Source organism: Corvus moneduloides, chromosome 5 (assembly GCF_009650955.1).
Source record: "Corvus moneduloides isolate bCorMon1 chromosome 5, bCorMon1.pri, whole genome shotgun sequence".
Classification (NCBI taxonomy): domain Eukaryota; kingdom Metazoa; phylum Chordata; class Aves; order Passeriformes; family Corvidae; genus Corvus; species Corvus moneduloides.
This window is the reverse complement of record NC_045480.1, coordinates 44437126-44461933: the sequence shown is the minus strand read 5'-3', so window position 1 is coordinate 44461933 and position 24808 is coordinate 44437126. Positions and strand designations below refer to the sequence as shown.

Here is a 24808-nt window from a genome sequence, read left to right as displayed (position 1 = left end):
TTCAATGAGTTGAGCCACTTAATGTGTAGAGTTTAACCTGCTTAGATTAACAACTCTCTAGCCTCAGAAATGTCTCGTTTGTAGGTACCTGTAGACTACAAGAAGCTACTGAAATTGAAAATCTTCAGGTTTTTGTTGTAAAATATTTTTTTTTCACTCTGGAAACAATTCTTGTAGTTTCTTTAAAGAAAACTCAAAACTTTCCAGTTTTCCAGGATTAAGAATTCCAGACTCACTAATGTTACATGGGGAGAATAATACCCCTAACTCACAGCACCCTCCCCATATTCACCTGCCCCAAAATCTTTTGACTACAACCATACGATGGGGTTCAAATACAGCCATCACTACCCTCATGCCCCTTTCACAACAGCCACTTTACAGGGCATACTCTATCATTTATGTTCTCTGTTTCCAGAATGTGTACCTTATTTTTTACATACTATAATTTCCCTTTTTTTTTTTTAAACATATACAATAATCAGCATAGCAACTGGTAAAATATATTGTTTGGGTAATCTGTGTATTTTACCAGTAACTGTATTTTGCTCTAGATGCTCAGGATACTAAAATACAAACATCAGCAGGTAAGAGCTCTTACACAGCCTCACCAAACATGTGCCATCACTGCATTCACTGTTTATTTTGTGCTCTCATTTTATTCCCATCTTATTTACAAATTAAAGGTGTACATTTTAGGACGTATTAGTAATTGGCATGCTAGGAGCCCAGTTAGGCCTTACTTGTTCTCACCTCCAGTTTGTGAAACTTCAGAATGTGAAATGGATTACTGCACCTTTCACAGATATATCTATCTGAGTATATCTGAGTATATAGATATATCTGAGTATCTGTCAGAGATACTCCTTTACAACAAGGGGAAAGACAGTTTTCAAGTGAATTTTGCAAGGAAAACTGGCTTCAAGGATATAAATTAAAGATGAAATGCAATAGACGCAACAGCAAAAGGTTTCACACCACGCAAACATAATGACTCCTCAAGAATCCCTTGCAATCAGAAAGAAAAAAAAACCCACTTCTTTCTTGCAGTCAAGCTAACCTGCCATCTCATACCTCTGTTCATTATGTGTGATTACCCATGTCCTTACAAAATTGCACACCAGTCAGAGTCCAGCTTTTGTCACACAGTGAATAGCTGAATTTCTTTCCTTTCTGTTTTGAAATCCCAAGGTGCCAGCCACAGGCAATCTCCAAGCTAATCAGTAAAATGTCTCTAGCACCATAATTTAAAAAAAAAAAAATCTCACTTTTGTTTCATAATTAATGTCCTACAAGTAAAAGCAGTGCAATCACCTGTACATGAAAAGAATCAGAAGAAAACCATTTACTCTCTTTAAGGGACTTAATGACTCGGTTATTTTTCCAAGGAAAGGCAGGCAAAGTCTAAAGCTCAGTGTTATCTCTAGAAGATTAAAGCAACAAATCAAAGAATACTTATTCTTTATTATTATCCAGAGCTTCATGTTAACTGTCAAAGGTAAATGATGGGTCACACTGCAGAGATTCATTCTCCTGTTCTGCCTAGAGCCAAGATAAGCCAATCTAAACACTGAGCTACGGGAAAATGATATCAGAGGCACTTCAACAGCTACTTCATACCTATATATACATAGATAGATACCTATATCTATTTATATATAAATATATATATATAGACAGATAGATATATAGCCTTCTTGTCCTTAGCTTAAATTAGAAAAGCTTGAGAACCAGGCAGATTTTGGTCAGTGTACTCCCCAGTTCATTTCAGAATTCTCTTCTGGTAAGGAAGAAAAATATTATTTTGGCTTGATTCAACTTGATCTATTTCTGTTTAGCTCCTAAACCGTGCTCGTTATTTTCAGAACATTAACATTTGCATTGCATCCTCACTATCTGGAATCTCTAACTCCTGGAAACGTGGCATCCAGTTTTCCAAAAGTAGCACAGCATTTATTCATACCAACCAGGAATACAAATACAGGCATCAAGACCACATTCATGGAGCTCCCAAAGGGCTATCGTAACCTAAAGATTGTTTTTTTTCTTTAAAGGAAGTCTCTTACACACTTACCAGCATGCTGGACAAATGCATACCGGGAGAGATCCATCACATATCCCACCACTCACCCAAATCCACCTGACCAAGGTCATCCAAATACTAAACTGACAAAAGGAAGAAAATAATCTCAACATAGCATTACCCTCAGAGCTCCTGAACCTGCTAGCAAATTCCAACTCAGTCTTGAGAGATGGTAAGGTCTGAAGGTTATGATGCTCTTGCATATTGCATGGAAAAATCTGAGGCTGGGTGGATGAGAGAGATGCAAATTGACACCCCCAGGGAGGGAAAGGCAATGGGTCACCCACTCCCAGAGCAGGCACACAGACAGTCCTTGCATTACCAGCTGGGGACCCACTGACACTTGCCACCCTCAGCTCAACATGGCATATCCTGCAGGCAAGGGCAAGGGTGACTAGGCAAATACTTGTCACATACCTACTTGTTAGGTCTATGAGCCATCTAACTTCAATGGCTTGTCCTACGCAACCTAAAATCACATCGTTAGAGGCTACCTGAATATAAACATCTAAAAAAGCTGTTAAGGGATCTTGTAGCTCTGCATCAGTTTTGCACATACCTTCCATTTACACAGAGCAGAGAGTTCCCACAAGGCAAGACCCACATTTTCTGGTGTTCCACAGCAATTCGGCCCAAAACAAGGCGATACTTCAATGAGAATATAGCAGACAGGGAAGGGAAAGGGGTTGCTGTAGCTGTAACATGGCTCAAACCTTCACAACATGTTACAGGTCTAAAGGCACAAAATTGAATTACATTGTTCGAGCAACGATGTTTGGATTTTCTCTACTGTTTAAGTCTGTCAGAGAGAGTTCACCAGGGCAGATGTGACCAGCATCACACCACCAAGCTATAGCACCACCGACTTGCTCCTTTTCTCTCTGCCACTCTTTATGTACCTTAGCCTTGCCTCCTACACCAGTCCACCATGCCTACAGGGACACCTCCCTCTCACTCTAAATTTGCATTTTAATAACCCAGAGATCTCACATGTATTTTGCTACGACCACCTGAATTTTAAAGATATTCTGTACAGCCTGAATTTTCTCTAACAGTGCCTGGGATGTCACCAAAAATAAACTGCAAATTATGGGGTTAATTCCTTTGTTTCTAGACTTAAAATTTGACTCTTAAGAGCAATCCAGCATGGGCAAACCCTCCATAATAAGTGTAAGCAACCTTTCTGCTGGAGCTCTGCACGGCAGGAAGGACAGACACCTGGGGCAGGAAAAGAAAGGCTTCAAGGAAGCTTTTGGGAACACTGCTGTCAATCTTCAATACTCCTGCAATTCTCTTAGCTCGCCCAGTGGTGCTCACAAACATATTTCCATCTCTCTAAACTCTCTCATAATACTTATATCCCAGATGAGACCATTTTCACATCATGTTCCTATTACCAGGATCGTGAAAGGAAGATCTTCCACATGGAGCCAAGGAGATAAGTACAATAGCACCATTTCCCTTCATTTTCTCTATCTGAAAAGTAGACCAGAGTTTAAGAAATCAGATAGGAAACAGCTGACCTCAACTGTTGTATTTCTACTTGTTGGTACTTACTCAATTTTATTATTAATATGACAGTCTCTTTTGAAAACTTAAAAAAATTAGATTCAACCACTTGCCTGTAGACCATGGGGTCAAGCAGTTAAGCTCTATAAATTCACCCATCATCATGTATCTTTTATAACACATGTAGTAATTCACCTATTTACTTTTTCTTTTTTTTTTCCCCAAAGAAAAATACCATGAAAAGCAATAGCCAGATGACAGATTTGGACATATCAAAATTCTTAAAAAAACACAAATGCATTTTGCACGTTATACATTGCTCTGAAATGATACAAAATGCAAAAGGTACTGAAATGTCTAACTGAAACACTTCAGCCCAGAAGCTGCCTGCCACTTCTCTGATAACTATTTCTTTGTCATTATCAGGCAAGTTGTTATGACAGTTTCACTTCTGTGTTGACTATAAATCTGTGAATATTTCATGGATGACTGAACTGGAAAAACTACCAACAATATCCATCAGCTAGGAGCACGAAGATTGAGCCATGCTCCAATAGCTAATTGCAAACTTGTATGAGTCAAAGTGCTGAAAATCTGTATTTACTTTGCACTGTGTAGTTCATTTGGATTTTATAAAATAACTGTAAACTACCTGACTAAATTAACAATGTCCTTCATGATCTGCATTTAAACAAAAAGGAAACAGCTCAAATGCAGAAAAGAAGAAGAGATTTCTAAAAATTAAACTGGAACAAGAGCAAAAATTCTTACAGGGCTGCAGGTTTCCCAGGTCTCCATGGAGTGCTGTTTCTTTACACCAAACCATTAGCTTTAGTCCATGTTCCTGTTTAGCTCCTGTCATGGAAAAAGTCACGCTCCTGTCTCAGTACAGGTGACGCCTGAGGAGCAGCTGCTCTGACAGGTCCTACTCTTTCAGCCTGTGACAGAGAGGTGATTGACACCTGCCAAGGAAGGATAAAGGAGTGCCCCAAGACAGCCCTTTGCAGCTCCTCACTCCACGTTCTCTGAAAGATGCCTCTGCTTCAACAGCCTGACCCTATGCAGTAATCACAGCTGGCATCCAAAATATGAGACCTGGCATCTTGGTCCCTTCCAGTGCTTTATTTGCAACTGCTGGGTGTTCAGGCACAGACAGCAAAGAGCACCTCTGCCCAGAACATAACAGCTGCCAGTATCTGCAGCTCAACAGCAGAGTAGCGAGCCTGCCAAAAGATGTTTTAGAAAAAATTGCTTTGCAGAAGACAGAAAGGTTGGAGGCTGGAAGTATGTTCTTATCTTTTAGAGCCCTCCCAGCTAATTTGATTGTAAGTCTCTTCTTCACAGTATAATTGCCTGTCTCTGAATCTCAGACAACTGCTGCAGGCAGAGAAGAACAATCAACTTCTTTATCAACTTTGAAACACCAACAGAGTTTAAATAATTTAAATTACTTAAAGGTAACATAGAAAACTTATGGTAGAGCAAAGAACAAGCCCTTTCTATCTGAGTATCATCTCTGCATCACATGTGAAAGAGGGCTGTGTGCTTCCCTGTCCTAAGACTCAGCAGAAAAAAAACCCTACCAAGATAAACATTACATTTTAAACTATCCACATATAACTTTTTAATTTTAAATCTGTTCTTTGTAAGTGCCTATATTTATTGACTTATCTATTTTTTATCAAGGGCCCTTGGTTTTTTCAGAGTGCTTTCACATCTGCTGCCTGTATTTTGAGGGTGCAGCAGATCAGCTGTCAAGAAAAAAGAACCACACTGAATCCAAGGACTGCTCCTAAACCCTTCGAATGGCCCTCATAGTCCAACAAAATCCAGCTAGCTCAACATCCTCCCACCCAGCTGTGGGTGGGCAAATCCCTTAGGGGTGCCCAAGGAACAATGAGAACAAAGAGAAATGTTTTCATTCCCTTTCACAGACCATTTTACAGATCTCCACTCTGAAAGAGTGAAATACAAATACCTTTAAAGTGGGTTTCATGGAATGCAGCAGCTTGACATCCCTGCCACACTCTAATTCTGCTTTGTCTCACAGCTATCACTGTAAAGATCACATGTATTAAAGATGTTCAGCAACTTGCTTTCAGGAGATTCAATTTCATAGGCTTCAGCTATTTTGCCAAACGTAGAAAACAGCTGCAACGAACAGAAGCAACAAGTGCAGCGCAGCGGGGCTGCGTACACTGCAGCCAGCTCTGCTCCAGACTCTGGCCTGCTTCAGGTAGACTTCTGTCATTCCTGCATGCTTCAGTGACCATAAGCACCAGAAAATGCAACTGGCACAATCTCAAAGAACACCAAGGAAGAGCAGCAAAAGTCTAAGAAAGATTCCCTGGCAAAGGAGGAGGAGCTGTTATCACCTGTAGCTTGCTGTCTCCTGCAGCCACCACCTTCACATTATGATTGCCCAGCATTTTTTTCAGAATCTGTGGGAAATGGTATAGACCCAACTTCCTCAGCTGACCCAAAAAGCTTTTGAAGCAGATCCAGCAGCAGCTGGACTGCTGAGGCTTCTGTGCATCTCAGCGAGACACCAGGATGCCTGCACTGTGTGGGCGAAGGAAGGATCAGCACTATCAGTGAGGTCACTGCTTTGCTCACTGCTGCACAAGTTACAAATCAGAGAACTTGGGAATGTTATCTGTGTTACCTTTAAGTAAGTAAGACTATTTAAACTGTGCTGGTTTTTCAAAGTACATAAAGAAGTAATTGCTCTTCCCTGCCTGCAGCAGTTGTCTGAGGATCACAGACAGAGATGCTTCAATTATACTGTGAGGAAGATACTGTGAGGATTGAGACTTACAATCAAATTAGTTGGAAGGGTTCTAAAAGATAATCACTCATGAATGAAGTGATGAATTAGTGAAGTGATGTTAGACTAGTCTGTATGTAGTGGTGTACAGTGTACAAAGGAGATTGAGCTCATTTGACATATTCGTTTGCTTTCATTCACAATAAGCTCATTAAACAAAGTTTAGTTTATAGAGTACATTGTCCTGTAAATTTGAGAGATCGAAAAGGATTGTGACACTCCTTCCACCACCCTGGTGTTCAAGGATGAGAAGAGAGTGAGGAGTTTGTCAGGTTTACATATCAGCATTTGTCTGTAGGACCTAAGACAGCACAGTTAACTCTAGATGAAAACTGGATTCAAATAATGCTGACAGTTCACGTGACTAATGTCATGGAATGAAGCCAGGCTCAATAGATACCTCTAATCATCCTAAAAAGACAAGATATTCATTGCTATATATTTACTAGATATCCATCTAGGAAGTCACACATAGCACACAGGATACCCGAAGTTTCCACTTCAGACATAGCCCCAACTATATGCAGAGTTCTTTTTTTTTTTTCTGTGCTTAGACCTCTCATGCTTGTTAGATTTATGAACTCCAGCAGTCACTGCTTAGGCAAGTTATACGTGTTTAATTCTTACTTTTTTCCTCATAAATTCATCTATACAGCTTCTACCCATTTACTGCTTCAGCAATCCCTTCAATGACCACTATCTTTATAACAGGAACCCTAATATAATAGATCAAGTACTGTTGTACCAGTGCTCTTATTCTCTTGTCCCCTGAAACAACTCCTACACATGCAACACAACTACACTGACATTTTCTATCACCCTGGCATATTCACAGGGATTCCTCATTTAAAACCTTTTTTCATGAGTGCCAAAATTCAGTGGGTTTCCTCACAGGGAGATGAGGAAGAGCATGACAAAGGTATTGCATTCGCTCTTTTTCTTTTGATCAGCAATTCTGTCTAGCACTGAGATAATGCCAAGTAAAATGGAATATCAAGTGACTTCAAGTTTAATTTATTACAACAAAAATTACTAAATAGGCCCTATGCTAATCTCAATAAAGCCTCTCACTTTTACGTTTCTTTTCAGGTGCCTTTCAGATTCTCTTTCAACATCTAAGCCATTGGATTTCACTGGGACATGAGGAATTTACAGTTATTAATCCCTTTTATCAAAGGGCTCTGTTTTCAGCACCAATAAGACAGCACGACCTGGAAAAAAAGCAAAAGAATCAGCCACTGCAGAAATTCATCTTGTGTTCCACCTATGCAAAACATAAGGTACACATAAGCACCGTCTCTCCATTCAGTACCAGCAGCTGCAGGGTGGTGCTGACAGCTGTGTTAAGACACAGCAGGTGTTGCTCTGCTGCTGCAGCTCTTCCCCTTCCATGCAACACAGATTCTGGACCTCTGCAGGCACATTAAGGATTGCAGTCCAGAGGGAGAAGTCAGAGTGACCATGAGTGGAGCTGGGAAGGAGGACAACATCAAATCAGGCTGGCAAACTCATGACCATACCTGCAAAAGTGATGTATGATATGGAGAGAGGCCCTGAGTGATCAGCACAAATCCAAAACTTAGCCCTATACCAGGTACTGTGAAGAAAATTAACTCTACCCCACCTGAAACCCACTGTGCTACACCAATTCCACAGTATTAGCAGAAACTTTGTTTTCTGGTCACTCTCAGTAAATGCTCAATGTATTCTAGTTTCTTTTTTAAAGGAACTGGATATTAACCGTCCTTGCTCAAGAAGCAGGACCCTTTGCAGCCACTTCCCTGAAAAATTATGATCTATGCACGGTTTATTACCTTATCATACCGATGGCTGAGGAAAAATGAGACTCTTAAGAGCTGTCTGCTTCTGGTAAACATTTAACTACTAGAACCATGCCAACATACTTCTCAGCTTGATTCTCCTTTACTTCAGAATCTTGCTTTCCTCATCCCTGACGGCCCAAAGCTGAGAGTGTATCATATTTAGCAACGTAAGAACACTCCTCCTCTAGGATGTGAATGGATCATACTAATACATTATGATAGCATTTACTCCAAAATGAACTTCAGACACTTACCTCTTCAGATAAAGAATCACCTGAATGTTTGCTCTACACTTGTTGCTTTATGAGCTTCAGCTTCACAGATTAGAAGAACTTTTCCCAACTAACAACAGAGGGAGAGAACAATGCTTAGCCACTGAAATTGTTTGAAGGAAATAAGAGGGGTGGAATTTCACAGTTCTGGATTAAGTATAGACCAGGGTGAGGAAGAGCAGATGTGGAAAAAGTCATCAGATAATTCCAGGCCCCAGCAGCTAGAGGAAAAGGCCAGTATCAAGTGTAGAGCAGCCCCAACCTTTGCACCCTTCTGAGGATGCAAGACAAGTCCTGGCCACTCTCTGTTCCAGTGCCCACAGGTCCTCCACACAGCAAGAACTACAGGAACAAGGCACCTCCTTCTCTGAGGAGTTTGAGAGAGTGGCTGTCATTAAAACTATCACTTCTCCCTCTTCCCCTTTATCATCTCTTCAGCCTGTTAAAATTACACTTGGCATATCCAGCGTATTAGGATGTCCTTAGGAAAAAGAGTCAGTCAAATCCTTTAAAGCTCTGGTCCTCAGGTCAGCATTCAAAACTGAAAGAAGATCACTGGAGCAGCTTGCAGAAAAGAACAGGCACTAAAAATCCCTAAAGCTGGAGTCACAGGGTCCTAATATGTAAATCTATTTGCTAAGAAAATCTACTACATTTGTAAGGATTAGAATGCTACAAAGGCATCAGATCCAAAGGGCCAATATAAAGTACAGTTCTGGACACATCTGTGGGTCTAAGCAACATTGCAATTTCTTTTTATGCCTTTAATGCGCCACTGCAAAGATAGGACAAAGCAGCTTTCTTTCGGATCTCTGATTTGCAGCAAAAAACTCTAGTTGGTTTTCAGCAGAGGAAATGTTGATCGTTTTGGTTTTTTTAATGAGGATTTCAAACATCATTTATTTCTGTAATTCCAGCCCAACTGTCACCAGCACCATTATAAGAGTAATGCCAGGACTGCACTCCCAAATATACCTTCAGATCCATGGCAAGCAGCAGGTCTCATTATTACACCAGCTGTTTCACTTCTGTATTCCACTAAATATACTGGACTCGCACAGCAGGCATTTTATGAGCATGAGTTAAATTTGCTTTAGCATTAGTAACAACAAAACAGATTATTATGTTGCATTTGGCAGTGGGCAAGGAAAAATAGCTTCCAGTTTGACCTCTCTCCTTTCTACAAAGTAGACATCAGCATCCCATGATGCTGGTGCAAAAAGAAGTGCTGTGGCTAGTGCTGAAGGCCATGCTGGCAGGCTGGCACAGGGCCAGCATCCCAGTGCATCCAGAGTCCTCATCAGCTCCCAGCTCCTGACTCTCACAGAGCTCTGCACTGAACAGAAACGGAGAGCCACTGCCGCATGTAGAGGCAAGGTATCGCCAATTATCCGGCTGGCAGCATCCTTCTTCTTTGAGAGACAGCACCTCTGGCTTCCACTAAATACCCATCAGAAATCTTAACCTCTGCTTTAGAAAAGAAAAAGACAATTTGACTTGTCAAAAGGAAACCTGACGTGTTATTCTTGACAAGCTGCTCAGCTTGATTCACAGCATCGCTGAATAGATGTGGTTCAACACTGGACTTAGCTCTTGCCTCTGTAATTAAGAACTTAGAGATGTAGTTAGATATTTTTAAAATGTTTTCACATTGCTCACAGTGCTCTGCTAAGACACTGTAAGCATTAAAAAGCACTTACTGATACAGCCATCATCAAGAAACATCTCTACAAAGACACAGCATATATTTCTAGGCAAGTACTTTAGTTATTACTACTGGTGCTGAAGTACCTAATTTTAAAAAAAAATCCTCTCAACTTCTCTTCCCCATTAATTAAAGTCATCAGCTGCAATATAGAAAATTATCAATGACTAGGTACGGAATAGGTTTCCCAGAGAAGTTGTGGATGCCCCATCCCTGGAAGTGTTCAAGGCCAGATTGGATGGGACTTTGAGTATTCTGGTCTAGTGGAAGGTGTCCCCGCCCATGTCAGGGGAGTTGGAACTAGATGATCTTAAGGTCCCTTCCAACCCATACCATTCTATGATTCTATGATAATATGTTATTCTAAGTATTTTAAGCTTAGAACTTTCAAAGTAAATAAATACAAGTCTCCTGCTTGTCAAAGTGGCCATGAAAAATATTTATAGTATGGTTATAGCAGCAAAGCATCTCAGTATAGCAACATCTCATATGTGCAAAACAGGTAAATAATTACACTGATTGCTTTTCCTTCAAACTAAGATTAACACCAGTTCCTTGGCTTTTACCAAATCTAGGATTTTGGCTGTTTGTTATCATTTTCAAAAGGTATAAATTTCACATTTTTTAATTTATATTAAATCATGCTAGTACAATTTATTGAATTCTGTTATATAGGAGAGGCTGAACACTAAAATTGAAAGTATTTCTAGTTTTTGAATGAGACCAAAAATACTTTGACAGAAAATACCTGAAAAAATACCAAAGCAATAATCAAACTTCCTTTGTTGTAAAATCTATTTGATGCTGAAACCCATTCCCTTCTGAGAGAACAGCACTCACATTCAGTCAAGTCAGCCTTTAACTTAGGACACTACTGCTGACCAAGTTAAAAAAAATCAAATTAAAAAGTCCAATCCCAGAGAGTAAAATATATCCATCAGCAATTCATTCACACACACAAACACACACGCTCCAAATCCTTGTGCTATTTATGCCAGACCTTCTGTCATTGCTTGTGTACAGGATAAGAATCTCAGTTTTTATAAAAGAATGTACTATCCTCTTGCTTGTGAAAGAGCTTGAAAAACCTCACTATTCAAATCTATCTCAAAGGCTCAAATATCAGTGGAAGGCAAGTACAGAGAACCATAATATTTTGTTTAGCAGGTAAGTGCCTAATGTTTCTGAGAAGTTATGACATTAAAAGAAAATACACACACAGGAAATATTCCAGGAGCTGCTTGCCATCAAGTGACTGACGTGGATACGGAGGACATTCATTGCTAGAAATACAGAGAGGAAAAAGTTTTCTGTACCCTATATCCTGGTTTGGTTAAGAAATTTTTTTTTGTTTCTGTTACCTTGTGAATTTGACATTTGGACAAAAAGCTGCATCCTGAGGCAAGAGCCTCAAACAAGCTCTGGCTCACTGCTCTCTTCCCCAGCCGGCGAGAGGGTGCACACTCCATGCTCCCCACACAATACAGAAGGGCTTTCTGGTCCAGGTGCACCATCACACTGAGCAGCCATACACTGCTTCCAGGTTCCCAGCTAACCTCTCCATATGGACAGCTTTTTCTGGATATAGCAGCCCACTCAGAACGAGACACAGAGAAAAGCATAATCATGCCCACAGAGCCCAATCTGCATATCCAAGACCATCTGCAGTATGAAAGCAGATACCCAGGACTATTCCATCTCACCATCCTTCTTAGCAAAATAGAGAAAACACGATCAGCCAGGCTCTCAGACTGTCTTGTTGCTTTGCTCTCAGGAAGAAAGACAGTGGGAGCTGACCTGAGCTCCCCACCATGACACAGTAAAATGATTCCTGTAAATCTTCTTCGCATTATAAAACTCCTTGAGAAGAATGCAGTCTGCAGAAGCTACAGCAACTTATTGAGTCCTAAAGGTCTTTATTATGAGTGTTCTCCCGGAGTGCAAAATAGTGTCTGGATGGCTTATTAAAAGTCTAGAAAACGAGAAAAAATACCTGATCAACAAGTAAGGAATAGAGACTCATAACCATCTTTGCAACATGTCATCCTGGAAGAAAGTACAAGGGAAAATACGGGCACAATCTCTTTGATACCACAGGATTTCACTGGGATACGCTTTCTCAGTCTTCCAGTCCCAAGAGTGCGGATTTGACATGGATAAATAAACATAATGAAAAAACTCTTTCCTCACTTGAGACTAATGAACCTCTGTAGGTTGTTTCCCCCTTATGTTTATTTTCTTTCACTCTCTGAATGAGTGAAGCTCAGTTTAAATCCTAGTTCCATATTTACCTGTTGCAGCTGCAGGCTCTGAGGCAACATGCAAACACTACTGAAATTTAAACAAAGGCATTAAGTAACACTATCAAACAATAACTTAAACAAGAAGGAATAGTCTGAAGAGTTAGTTCTGCACTGATCAGGTGTTATACATACCACAGAGTGCGTGTTACACTAGACAGAGCATGCTACAACCAACCAGCAAAAACGGAGGCAAACTGTTCAGTAAATTGATAGTCTGGGCTAAATACAAGAGCCCATCAACTCTGTGCTTTCACCACTGCCTTGGAATAAGTGTTCTTCCACATTTTTCTCTCTCTGAATATCTGCCATTGGGCTTCAAACACATTTCCCTGAAGTCAGACATACTGGATTTTTCTGCTTCCATCAGTGGAAGGCAGACAGGGAAAGAGCACAAAAGCAGGGAACAAAACAAGTTCCTCCAACTACAGCTTCCCCCTGAAGTGGATCCCTTGAGAACACCAAAAGCCACACCATGACCCCACAGAGGCTGAGAAAGCAGCACTGCAGGAGTGTGACCCTCACACCTCTGCAAGGCTTTGAGCTGCTCTGCAATGAAAGAGCAGTGAGGTGCCTGGAGCAGGAGCTAGAGGCACACTGAGGGCCAACTGCTTTGGGCTGGGCTATTTCTGTGGTCAGCAACAGTAAGTGGGATAAACTGGGTTGGGGTTTTTTTAATTTTAAATGACACACATTCTAACTCCTACAGCAGCAAAGGAGCCCCTATGACACCAGCAGCAAACTGATTTAAACAGAATGTGTGACCTGCCACCCCAGTTTTGAGTCTGACTGCAGATAAAATAAAAAAGTGGCAGATAAGGTGGTTCCCCTGTTGGCTCCAGGCCTAGGAATAGCTGCTGGCTGACTGTTTTTTATGATGGCCACTCCCAGAACTTTGCATTGCCTGTGCATATGGAGTATTTCAAATTTGTGTCATGGAAATACATTATTCTTCTCTTGCATGCTTGCAAGATTAACTTGTGCCACAGCAGCATGCACTGACCTGAGAACCAACACACTGCTCCTGGTTCCTTCTAGTGGGTCTCACTGGTCTGACTGCTGCCACAAGGTGCTGTGTAATTTTCTCAGAGCTCAAGTGCTTGAGTTGCGGGATTACACATTATTGCAGAGACTCACCCAAAATCTAGAAACTGTTAGGGACACCACAAAGGCCAAAAGCAGTATCTAGGGATTTGGATTCTAAATGTTTTATGACATTCAAAGTTTTTAGCAGCATATGAATACATCAGCATTTTTTAACTTGTTAATAGCTTCTGATAGCTTCTACCTTGTTATGTACCTTTATGCAGTTACTTCTTTCATTAGTATTCCTAGCTTCCACAAAATCTTTTGTCATATGTCAAGAAAAGTATTAACTACTGAAGCTTAATGCCAAGTGAGACAAGATGAGCTGTAATTGTTAGTGGTAGAGTGTGCAGTTAAAAGGTCTTACTTCCCAACAACCCAAAGCTGTACTTGTATTACAATGCCAGTGAGATCATAGTTTTCATCTGCTGGCTCAGCAGAATCTCCAAAAATAGTTGCATCCCTGTTCATGAGAAAAGTTAACATGGCCATTGCAGAAGGAGAAGTAACCAGGAACTCACAAGGAAACAAGCTGCAGACTGTGCAGCATTATGAAATGCTGAAGAATGGCACCACTGTGAGGGTTTGCACAGATTAAAGTCGTATCAGGGTCTGATCTATAGCAAAATATATTCACTTTACACTTCCACTGCCATGAAGAACAGCTTGGGGTCAGGACTCCAAGGAGCATGCATGGTTTAATAGGTATAACTCAGTTTTAGGGCCTGGGTTATTTGACATCTCTTCAAATTACTCCAGTTCAGTCATATTTCCAGTGTGCTTAAAGCCACAGGGCATTGCAAGACCAAGCCTGAAACATCAGCCTTCAAACTGCGATCTTCTAAGCATGCCTGATTTTATTTTACCAGAAAGGCTACAAACACTGAGTACACACCTTTGGCTTCTGATTAAAGCACACAGGTGCAAATATGAATTATAGTTTCATATCCTACAGCCTATCAAACACGATGGCTTCAGATAAATAATGTTATTGAAAATCACTACAATAAAGAATACTGAAGAATGACTTCACACCCAACAGATTAAAATGGAAAAAAATGGCAGACAATTCAGTACAGAAAATTTCAGTCCCTGCATATTAAATTGAGACTAGCCGCAGCTCTGCAAAAAATAATAGTGTTATCAGCCTCACAAAAAGCTCCTTTTGACTGAAATCCACTGCAGCTCCCTGAGGAAGTGTACCAGTCAGAACTGACTGCAAAAGATACTACTGTGGTGCCAATGCCTGGGAACAATTCTGGCAGGAATCTTGTCTCAAGATTTTTATTATAATTGTCTTCATTTAAATGAGCTTCAACTCATCCTGCAGCAGGTCGTTTCCCAAGTCAACCAAGGGCAGAACCCCCAGGAACCTCCCCATTTTGAACCCTCACAGCCTCTTCGTGTGGCACCTTTAGCAAGGCTTAGGCCTTGCAATATTACAGGAAACACATTATGGCTTTAAAAATCTTTTCCAAACCAACAGGCAAACTGCCAAAAGGTGTGCCACAAACATATGTAACCTGATGCCTTAATAGTTCAGGCCCCATTTAAAAGCAGTTTTTGGGAAAGCACTACTAGGAATCCAGGATATTGCCAGCAACATGTAAGATTAAAAGAGAGCGTGTAAATGAAAGGCAAAGTCCCATCTAATGGAGATGCCATGATTCAATTCTACACTGTATTTGGTTACTGAGCACAAAAGCTCCTCACAAAAGAGCTCCAGGGACTTGATTCAGTTTTCCTGTTTCAACACAGCTGTGGCCATCCAGCAGACAAATCAAAACAGGAAGGCAGGAAAGACATACTCACCCTCTGGCTGCGGAATAAAAGTGATTGTTCAAGATCGCTATTTGCTGTGCCTGCATTCCCTCCTTTCCCAAATTTATGAGACTTCCTGCCTTTAGTTAAAAAAAAATACTAGCATATGTATGGCTCCGGAAAAGTATTTACAGAGCTGGGGAAAGTCACGATCTCAGTGTAAACTTTAAAAACTGATTTTGTCTTTTAAGAAACTGGCATATTGTTAACATCTACCTGGTAGTTTTACTTGGAATTTTAAAATTCTGAAAAGTTGCAGGGAGAGGGAGGAGAGGGGCCAGTAAATTGAAGTTTATCCACTGAGAAGCAAAGATAAACTCCTCACCTTCCCATTTCACAAATATCCCTTCTACCTAAAACATGTTAGCTATGCAGATCAGATACACAGCTCTTAAAATACAGCTGTGAAAAGCACCTGCCTTTAAGTTTCAACTGTTTTATCTATGTTAAAAGTGTCAAGTATTTACCTGAGCCACTGGTCAAGATCCTTGACTTCCAACACTCAGCTGACTCAGTATCACCAGCCTTGGGTCCAGCATTCAGGTCAGCAAGACCACTAACTTCAACTTCTCACACAGCATTTCTTTTATTACAGATACATTTCTTCTATTTGGCTTATATTTTGTACTGCAAGTAATTCTTTAAGCTTATTTCCTTGTCTAAGGAAAGGCAGAGACAGTTATCTGTAGAAAGGGAAGCTGAGCTACTTTGTGGTTATGCACTGGGTTTCCCACCTTCTCATACCACTTTTAGACAGTTTAACCCATCTTTATTGCAATTAACCTGTTAAAACCACATACCTCAGGCTAGCCAAAACCTCTGCCCCACTCCCAGACAAATCACCACTTCAGCTCCCAGCCTCTACCTAGCTCAGCCTGGAGATTATCCCACTGCTACAGCAACCCTCTCTCCATCCCTGTCAGTGCATCCCTCATAGGGGCCACAGCTGCAAACCCACACTTGTGCTAGGTTTGCCCCCTGGACCAGAAACCCTGTTGTGACCATGTCTCACGCAAGGGACTCCAGCCTAGAGGGGCTGGCTGAGGAGCAGCTGAGGCCACAAGGGCCCCTAGAAGCCTGGATGCTGCTGCACCTGAGGGGCCTGGCACCTTTATGCTTCTATTTAGAGCAAACACATAAAGGTGTTTTACGAAAGTCTTCCTTCCACAGATAGCACAGTGGAATATGCTCGCAGCTGTGCTGTCACAGGCAGAGAGTGGCTGGTTCAAACAGCAAGTACAGAGTATAAATAACAAACAGGTTGCATGAGAAGCTACAGAGAGGGTCAGGTCAGGCCCTAGAAAAAAGAAACTCAAACCCATAGGAACATTGTTCTGTGAACAGTACGGCATAAGCACTTCAAGTACAATCAATGACTACACCATACAAATAACACTCATCTTGGAGTGGAAGACTGGAACAGGTTGCTCACAGAGGCTGTGGAGTCTCCCTGACTGCAGTTATTCAAGAACCATCTGGATGCAATTCTGTGCCATGGGCTCAAGGATGTCCCTGCTTGAGCAGGGAGGTTGGACCAGATGACCCTCCATGGTACCTTCCAACCTCAACCATTCTGCGAGCCTGTGATCTTTTCTTTATCACAGCACTCTGGCCAAAGTAATATCCTCATCGTATATGGAGTTTGATTTGCCAGGAAGAAAAGCAATGTAATTTTTCCTCCACTCTGGCAAACATACAATACATTTAAGGATGCTTTTGTGATCTCTAAATCAATTTGTGGTCTCAGCAGTTTTAGGTAACAATGGGGAGATGCTGGGAAGCTGAAATTGCTGCCTACTTTGCAGATAAACAAAATATTTCTTAAAAAAAGACAATTTATTTCTCTCATCTGACTAGAATGTGAGGACTGAAGGAACTTTTATCTAAAATGACCAGATAGTAAATGTGAAAACAACTGCTTCAAAACTGTTTTCAAAGTTGTTCAAAATCTGAAGAAAAAAGTAAATTGTATCTTGCCTGTGTATAATGTACTCAATTTTTCTGTCCTTTTGAAGATGCACTGCCTGTGCTCGTGATGATAAATCCAGCTTTTTTAAAGGTATAAATGTCACATTTATAGAGTAAACATCTTTTTTTCATTTCCATTTGAGGGAGTACTGAGTATTTCCTGATCACTAAGGCGAGGTTGTGCTTTCCAGTCCTCATCACACAAGCACGAAGCCATTTGTTTATCCATGCCCTGACTGCTGACAGCTGACAGTGCTGCCTGCTTACGCCCAGCCTCACTTGAACAAAGGAGAATTAGTTTATGGACAAAAGCTACCATCCTTAGTAGGCAGGCAACCAAACAATGTTCATTTTAACTTCTCCAGCTGCTGTGCCACAGAGTCATGCTAACATGAGGGATTTCTTTCCCTAGAGATGGACCTGACCTTCAGAGTATAGATCCACACTTTCCTGACACCTGGATGTGTATTTCTAGTGATCCAGGACTCACACATGAGCTGAGAATGGAAAATGTCACAACAAATAACCTGCAGGACTGAAAATTGTCCTCCTCTCATTCTTCCTATGCAAGTTCATGGAACAAACAGTTACATTTAATTTTTTGTTGAGCTCCTTAGATTAGTCTGGGATACAGAAACAACAGAGTGAGTAGTCATATGAATGACAGAAGTGACCGTATAAAAAGCCACCTCTTTCCTATGCAAACCAGGTTATTACTCAGCTTCTTGACCGCAAGACAGAGAATGAGACAGCAACACACAGAACCTGCCTCTCCCTTTCATCTTTCTGGAAAAGAGCAAAGGAGGTAAGAAACCAACCCAAAGCAAGAGCTGCTGATACATGCCCTTAACTGACAGTTAACATCATATCAAGTGACCATAAAACAGCTCTAAGCTCAGAAGAGTTTACTGCCTTCTCATAAGGATGTAGGAACTTCCTCACCATGAGCCACCCAATGAGAAATTCACCTTTGATGCTGATTTCTAAGAATGTCTTCAGGGTGAAAACGATCCTAAAGAGAGCAAGCCCAACTCAAGCACAGCTACTCCATTCATTTTCCTTCAGCTCATTTTGCTTCAAGGGGTAGGGGGAAATGAAAATTTTGCTGTTTAACTAGATGTTGAGAACAGGTGTGCTGCTTGCTTCCTCTCTGATGCCAAAAATCTTACTTGTGTAAGAAGCACTTCAGGAGGGAAAGCCCTCAGTACAAGTAAACAAAACCCAAACAAACAAACATCTCTATTTCCCTTTCCCTCTTCTCCTATCCCTTCAGAAATTAAGATACTATGAACTCTAGGAAAAGGTCTACATTTTTGCCCTATAAGCTTCCAAATATAAAAATGTAAAAATAAAAAAAAAAAAAAATCAGAGGAGACTCATATACTTAAAACAAGGTTTGTCAACAGCCTTAAGTGCTCAGCACTTCAGTGATTTGTGGTAAATCTTCAGAGCATCTAAGACACTTGCAAAGCAATTCTCTCAGACATCCTCTAGAGGCTTAGTATTATTTTTTTTGCAGGTACATAAAGACTGAGAGTAAAGACCTTGCTAAGAGTGCTAGAAGGAACAGTGCCAGACTTAGCTTCATCTCATGAGCAACAAACAAGTTACAGTTACAGCATTGTTTGTATGACCACAGCATCCACTGCAAATGAAATTACAGCATCATTTTCTGTCATCTACTTTATTAATCACAGAGCCCCCAATACATGGATCACCTTATGATATGACTATTTCTATCCCCATTCTAAATTATATATTAAAAAAATGTCACTATCAACAGGAAGTTATATAAATTTTTCCTTTCCTTTACAATAAACCTGTTGAATATGTTTGGAGTACTTCCAAAACTTTGGGAAGCACAGTCTGTTACTCCTATATCCCATGAGAAAGCTCTTCAAGAAGTTTGCTGTAATATTACACAGGTTTTGCTACAGACAATAATGTTAGACCAGCATTTCAGTTTTCTTTACATTTCCTGCAGCACCACACAGCCTTGACGTAGCACACAAAAGCTCCAACTTCCTTAAGCCTGTGATCCTGAAGAGAATGACTGCACTCTTTCCAGCCTTGCAGGAGCTGGCTTTCATTTCTTTTCCTTAGGAATTGCCATATTCACACACAACCACCAAAGATACGCATCTGCTGACACTCAGAGCAGGCAAAAAGCAACACACTATGCAAGAAAAGCTGACTTGGTCTACACATCTCAATTAACTGCTGTTGGGTCAATTGCCCCACTGGAAAACAACACCAAGAATTTTGTGAAGTCTCACTGTTGATGCATGTTTCAAACCCTGAGTGAGGCTGGTTATTAGAAATTTCCCAAACCTCCAAGGGAATGAGTGTCTTGCAGGTAACTGTACATGCACATACAAGAGTATCTCACAGCCCACTAAGTTACTACAGCATCTGTACTGGAGAGAGAAGACACAGAAAAACAGTTCATGGGAGTATCTGCAGAAGTACAAAGAAGGATGAATTTCTGTGCTCTATATCACATCTCTCCCCAAAAGTGTATTTATCAGGGAAAACATAGCCATCTCTCAGCTGCCAGGTGAGAAGACACTACAGCAAATGACTAGCAGCCATTCCCAATGCCACGCTGTTATTCTGGCACAGACACAGCATCAAAGTCAAATAAACAAATGTGCTGAGACAGGAAATATTTTTGCAGCAGAGGCACCAGAGATCTTCTAAATAGGTTTTATTAAGGCTTAGAAATTAGTATATGCAAGAGTGAATAGTACTTCCATAAAAAAGTTTAGCAGTTTTCTGTGTTTTTGTTGATATATGCCAGCATAAGCAGGAGGTTTCTGTTTAGAAGAGAAGATTTGGATCTACAAGGTAACTTCTGCTGTGCAGGGCTTTCAAAGTGGAGGAAAGACAAGGGGAAAAATGCCCAGCAGCCACAAATTACTCCCAGTTCTTGGCTCCAATCAGGTATCAATTTCTAAAGGACTTGAGTGGGCTGAAAATACAAAGCAGGGACTTAAGCCACATTTATGTGAAATATTTGGCTGCATAAGACACTCAATGACAATCTGCTTCTCTGTAGTTGCCTGGGATGTCCTGGGGTTGCTGCTTTGTAAGAACATCTCAGAAATCCCTGCAGCAGGTCATGTGCAAGAGAGAAAGAGGCAAAATTAAAAACCTCCATGGAATTATCCCATGGCTAATAGGACACATTTAGATCCTTGCTTATAAGATTCTATAAAACTGAAGGACGAACTGGATAGGTGTAATGCTGGGGAATTATGGTAATTTGGGAGTAAGAATTACTATAAAAACTAACAGAAAGGACAGGAAAAAAGTTCAAGGCAGTCTGAGGAACTGGGTAGTCAAAAACTTATCAGCTGAAAGCACTGGAAGAAATATTTTTGACAGATATGGATGACACTGGGAACTGACCAAAAAGAAGCCCCAAAACAAAACCCTCACTACTCTGCTTACTGCAGATAAACCCAATGACTCTCCTACTGGCTGCAGTTTGTAGCTAGGAAGAAAATTTCCCTCAGCAACAAGCATATGCAATATCCCAATCAAGGAAGAAAATAAATCCATAATGTTTTTCACAGAAATCTTTGCAATTTGCTCTTGCCAGCTTACACACGATCTTTCCCCTTGCCAATGTATTCTACAGGCACAGTTTTAAGAGAATTTTGCACGTAGAAATGGAATGCATTCCAAATTAATGATGCTAAATAAGCTTACATTTTGAAAACAATGCAAGTTTTCCCATTTTATTTCCCTCACTAATACTTGTTCAAAGGAAGCCCTCCCTTTTGCAGAGGAAATGTCACTATTCCAACACCTTCACACAGGATAGAAACAGTTTTAGCAAGACGCAGGGCTGCGCAACTGCAAAGAAACCTGGTTTTAAGCTAAGAGAGACCATGTAACCCAGACTTCTTCATTTTCCACCGTTGTCATCCATGCCAAGCAATGCAGGCATGCTGATAGAGACCTCCATAGTACAGACAAAACTAGAAATCTCACTTACATGTATGGCCATATAAAGAAACACAGTTTTAGATCAGTAGGATTCAGCACTACAGAGAAACTAACTAGGACCATCTGAAAAAAAAAATTAAATCCAGTCTCTTCAATGTTTCCTGGCTTAGAAGGTTTATGAATTTAAAAAAAAAAAACCTCCAGCAAATGAAAGCCTTGATTCTGTGTTAATAAATGTATTCTCCACTGAGATATGGTGAGGGGAGATGTTCCTCATGGAAAACAGTGCAAGCAGGGCATTTCTTTCAACACAAGCTGCAAGAGTTAAAATGTGCAGGTGAAGAGGAAGCAAAAGAGCTGGCAACCTTTAGGTTTTACCACATGCAAAATAACTGCAGTTACAAATCTGGGACTCTAGCAAAATGAACTGCAGCCTTTGGGGAACGAAATTATGTGTAATAAGAATGCTTGTCCAAAGAATACACTGTCATATGCTTCACTTAGTTTGAAAAGCTGCCTACACTGCTAAACCCTTTTCTCTTTTGCACATAGCCTGCTGTCCGGATTTCTAACACATTCTTATCAAAGCAGCAATCCCAGGACATCCCAGGCAGCCTGAGTCTGTCTAAGCACTAACCACTTTAAATACAGAAAGACCCACCTAAGAAAAATCTCAATTTTACAAAATGCAGAATTTGTATAAGCATGACTCCGAAGGCAAAGCAGCTAACCACAGCCATAGGAAGAGTTGTAGTTCTTGTTTAAAGCGGAGCTGAGAAGCTAATGATTAAGGATACAGTTATTTACAACACAATCCCTGCTGGAATTCTGTAATCCTGAAAAAATTTACAGCAAAATAGCAACAACGGCTCATTTCTCCCCACAGCTGTGTATTTATTAGTCAAAAACACAGTACACAAACACACTGTGCATTCACACACCTGCCCACCAACACCTGAATATCTTGCAGTATATGATGACCAAGTGCACATCCTACAACCCTGTGCGGCCACTGAAGTACCATCTCCAGTTTTACACAGGGAAACTCCAGCCAAGGCCCCAAAAGACACATGGGCAGACCGATTCCCATCACCAAACACAGCATGAAACAAGCTGCAGAGACCACACTGAGCACCAAGGCAAGAGGCCAGCAAGACCTGCTTTCTTCAGCCCCACACAAGCACTCCAACCTTCCCTTCCTGAGGCTGAGCTAGAGCCACAGCATTTGTTCAACCAAACTGCAGTGGCAAACAACAGAGCTTGGAACACGGAACAGTAATGGTGGGAAAAAATGAAATAATCACAACATTCGCACTGGACGAGGTGTGTGCAATCTCATGTTCACATTACATCAAAAAATAAAGAGCTAAAGAGACTGCAATAACAACTGGGGCTTTTTTTAAGTTTTACTAACTTGAAATTACAGCTACAGGCCATTCATTTAAAGTTTATGAGAATAAATATTTAACTGCCTGAACTGTTCTGCAGACACACAGTCAAAAAACTGAAAGGAACCCAAAGATAAAAACAGAAATGAGGATATCAGTAAACATGCTTCATCAACTATCACACTATCAACTCTGTAGGAAAACTGTATCTATCAACTGCATATATAAAAAGTATTGGATATTAATTATTCCAAAACTTTCCACTTAATAAATAACATCTTGTATTAAACACTTTTCCCAATTAGATTTTTCCTCAACGTTACACCACCTCTCTCCTTCACCTATTTGGTGCAAGAATTTAATTCCCAATGCATGCCACTGTCATTCCATCCCACAAACTAAGAGAGATGATCATTTTTCTGCTCTTTCTTATTATGACAGTGCTGCCAAAGTAAGAGCTTCTCCTCCTCCTCCTCCTCCTCATCTCATTTTTGGTGTCTCTTCTTAAAGTTTTATCAGCTTTCAGTCTCGATTTAGAGAGTTAGAAAAGCACGAAGCTTGTCTGCAAAGCAGTACCCTGGAGAAGTCAGAGGTGGCAAACTGAATAGGTAATGTGTGTGCTGAGTGACAGTGTAAACCCTCTCAGTGAGGTGCAAGATGTTTTCAGCATGCAGCACTAGAACCTCAGAAGATTAAGGAGGCTAAGTCAATATTTATCTTAAATTCCTACTCAGATGTCCTCATCTACACGCATGAGAAAGCAAAGAAGGGCTACTTCCATTAAGGGATGTGGGGCAAATTAATGCAATGGAATGTTGCAAAAGGCTTTCCGAATAGTTTGAGAAAAAAATAGTGGGAAAAAGTAGAAAGTTAATTTTCCACAACTCCTCAACTCCACCCGCTGCCGCAGGTTTCGAGACACGGGTTGTGGAAGCTGCTCAGTAACAAGCGCCACATCGCCCCGGACTTCCTTCTGGGATGTCACCACACACCCCAGCAACTTCCTTGCTATGGGTGGGTCCTGGACGCAGGGACGGGGTTTTGTCGTGTTCCATCACCGCAATGTTTCCAAGCACACACATGGCTTCTCTACTAGTAAGAACAATAAAAAAGGATTAAACTGCCTACTCTCCCAGCAGTTTGAAGTCTCTCAGGACTCTTAATATCACACTGTCCTACGCGCCAGCAGATCTTTAAATTCATTGTGCGTTCATGTTTGCCTTTATTGTTCCGAATCACAGAATCTCTGGGACTTCTGAAAGCCTGGAGAAGCTCAGAGGCAGGCGGACTTTAGCACTGCACGTACAGGGCAGCAGCACCACGACAGCCCGTAAGGGAAACTCCTTTTTGCACTCACGTTTTACTCTTCGCTGCTTCCAAGAGCAGCCCGTGAGCCACCCGGGGCAGAGCCCCCGGCCCGGCCGGCGCTGCGGCTGCTGCCGCCCGTGAGTCACCGCCGCCCCGCCCGCAGCCGCCCCGGGCAAGCGAGGGGAGCGGCGGCACCCCGGAGCCTGTGGGGCCGCAGCCCGGCCGGGATGACACTTGTCCCAAACTTCGTCCTCCTGCGCCCCCGCCGCGCGCCAGGGCCGCGCCCCGCGGGCAGAGGCGGGCGAGGCGCCGCAGCCCTGAGGGGCAATTCCGCCTCTTCCCGCCGCTGTCCCGCGGGGATCCCCGCCCGCTCCCCGTCTTACCTGAGGCGCCGAGGGCGGCGGGCACCCGGCCCGCCTGGCCAGCAGCACCGGGAGCTGCCGCCTGCCGCCGCGCACCGCCCGCCCCAGTCCCGCCAGCATGGTCCGGCACCTCCGCCTCCGGCTGCCCCGGCGGGCTCCGGCCGCTGCGGCCTCAGCCTCGGGCCGGTCAGGGCCGCTGCCGCGCTGGGCGTGGGCGAGCCCGAGCGCACGGAGGGCGTCTCCGCCGGCGGCCGGGGCGGTGTGTGCGCCTTCCCTCGGCCCCTGCCCGCCCGCCGCCGGAGGGGCCGGGCCGGGCTGTGCCGCTCCCTCCGTCCCGCTGCTCGGGCGATCCCCGGCGGCGGCGATGCGCCGGTGCCCGGCAGGAGCTGCTCTCGCCCCGCC

General features: G+C 42.0%; 1 protein-coding gene across 2 annotated transcripts in view; it reads right to left on the bottom strand.

The window, feature by feature from the left end:
* The window catches only part of MCUB (mitochondrial calcium uniporter dominant negative subunit beta), a 46899-nt gene extending 22317 nt beyond the window's left edge, over positions 1-24582 (bottom strand). Inside the window, exon 1 of one of the 2 annotated variants that reach the window (XM_032110280.1) lies at positions 24428-24582. In XM_032110280.1, the coding sequence (XP_031966171.1) occupies positions 24428-24526 (99 nt within the window). In that variant the 5' untranslated portion in view covers positions 24527-24582. The remainder of the gene's footprint in view (positions 1-24427) is intronic. The other variant, XM_032110279.1, reaches the window with a different exon arrangement.
* Positions 24583-24808: the final 226 nt, after the last annotated feature.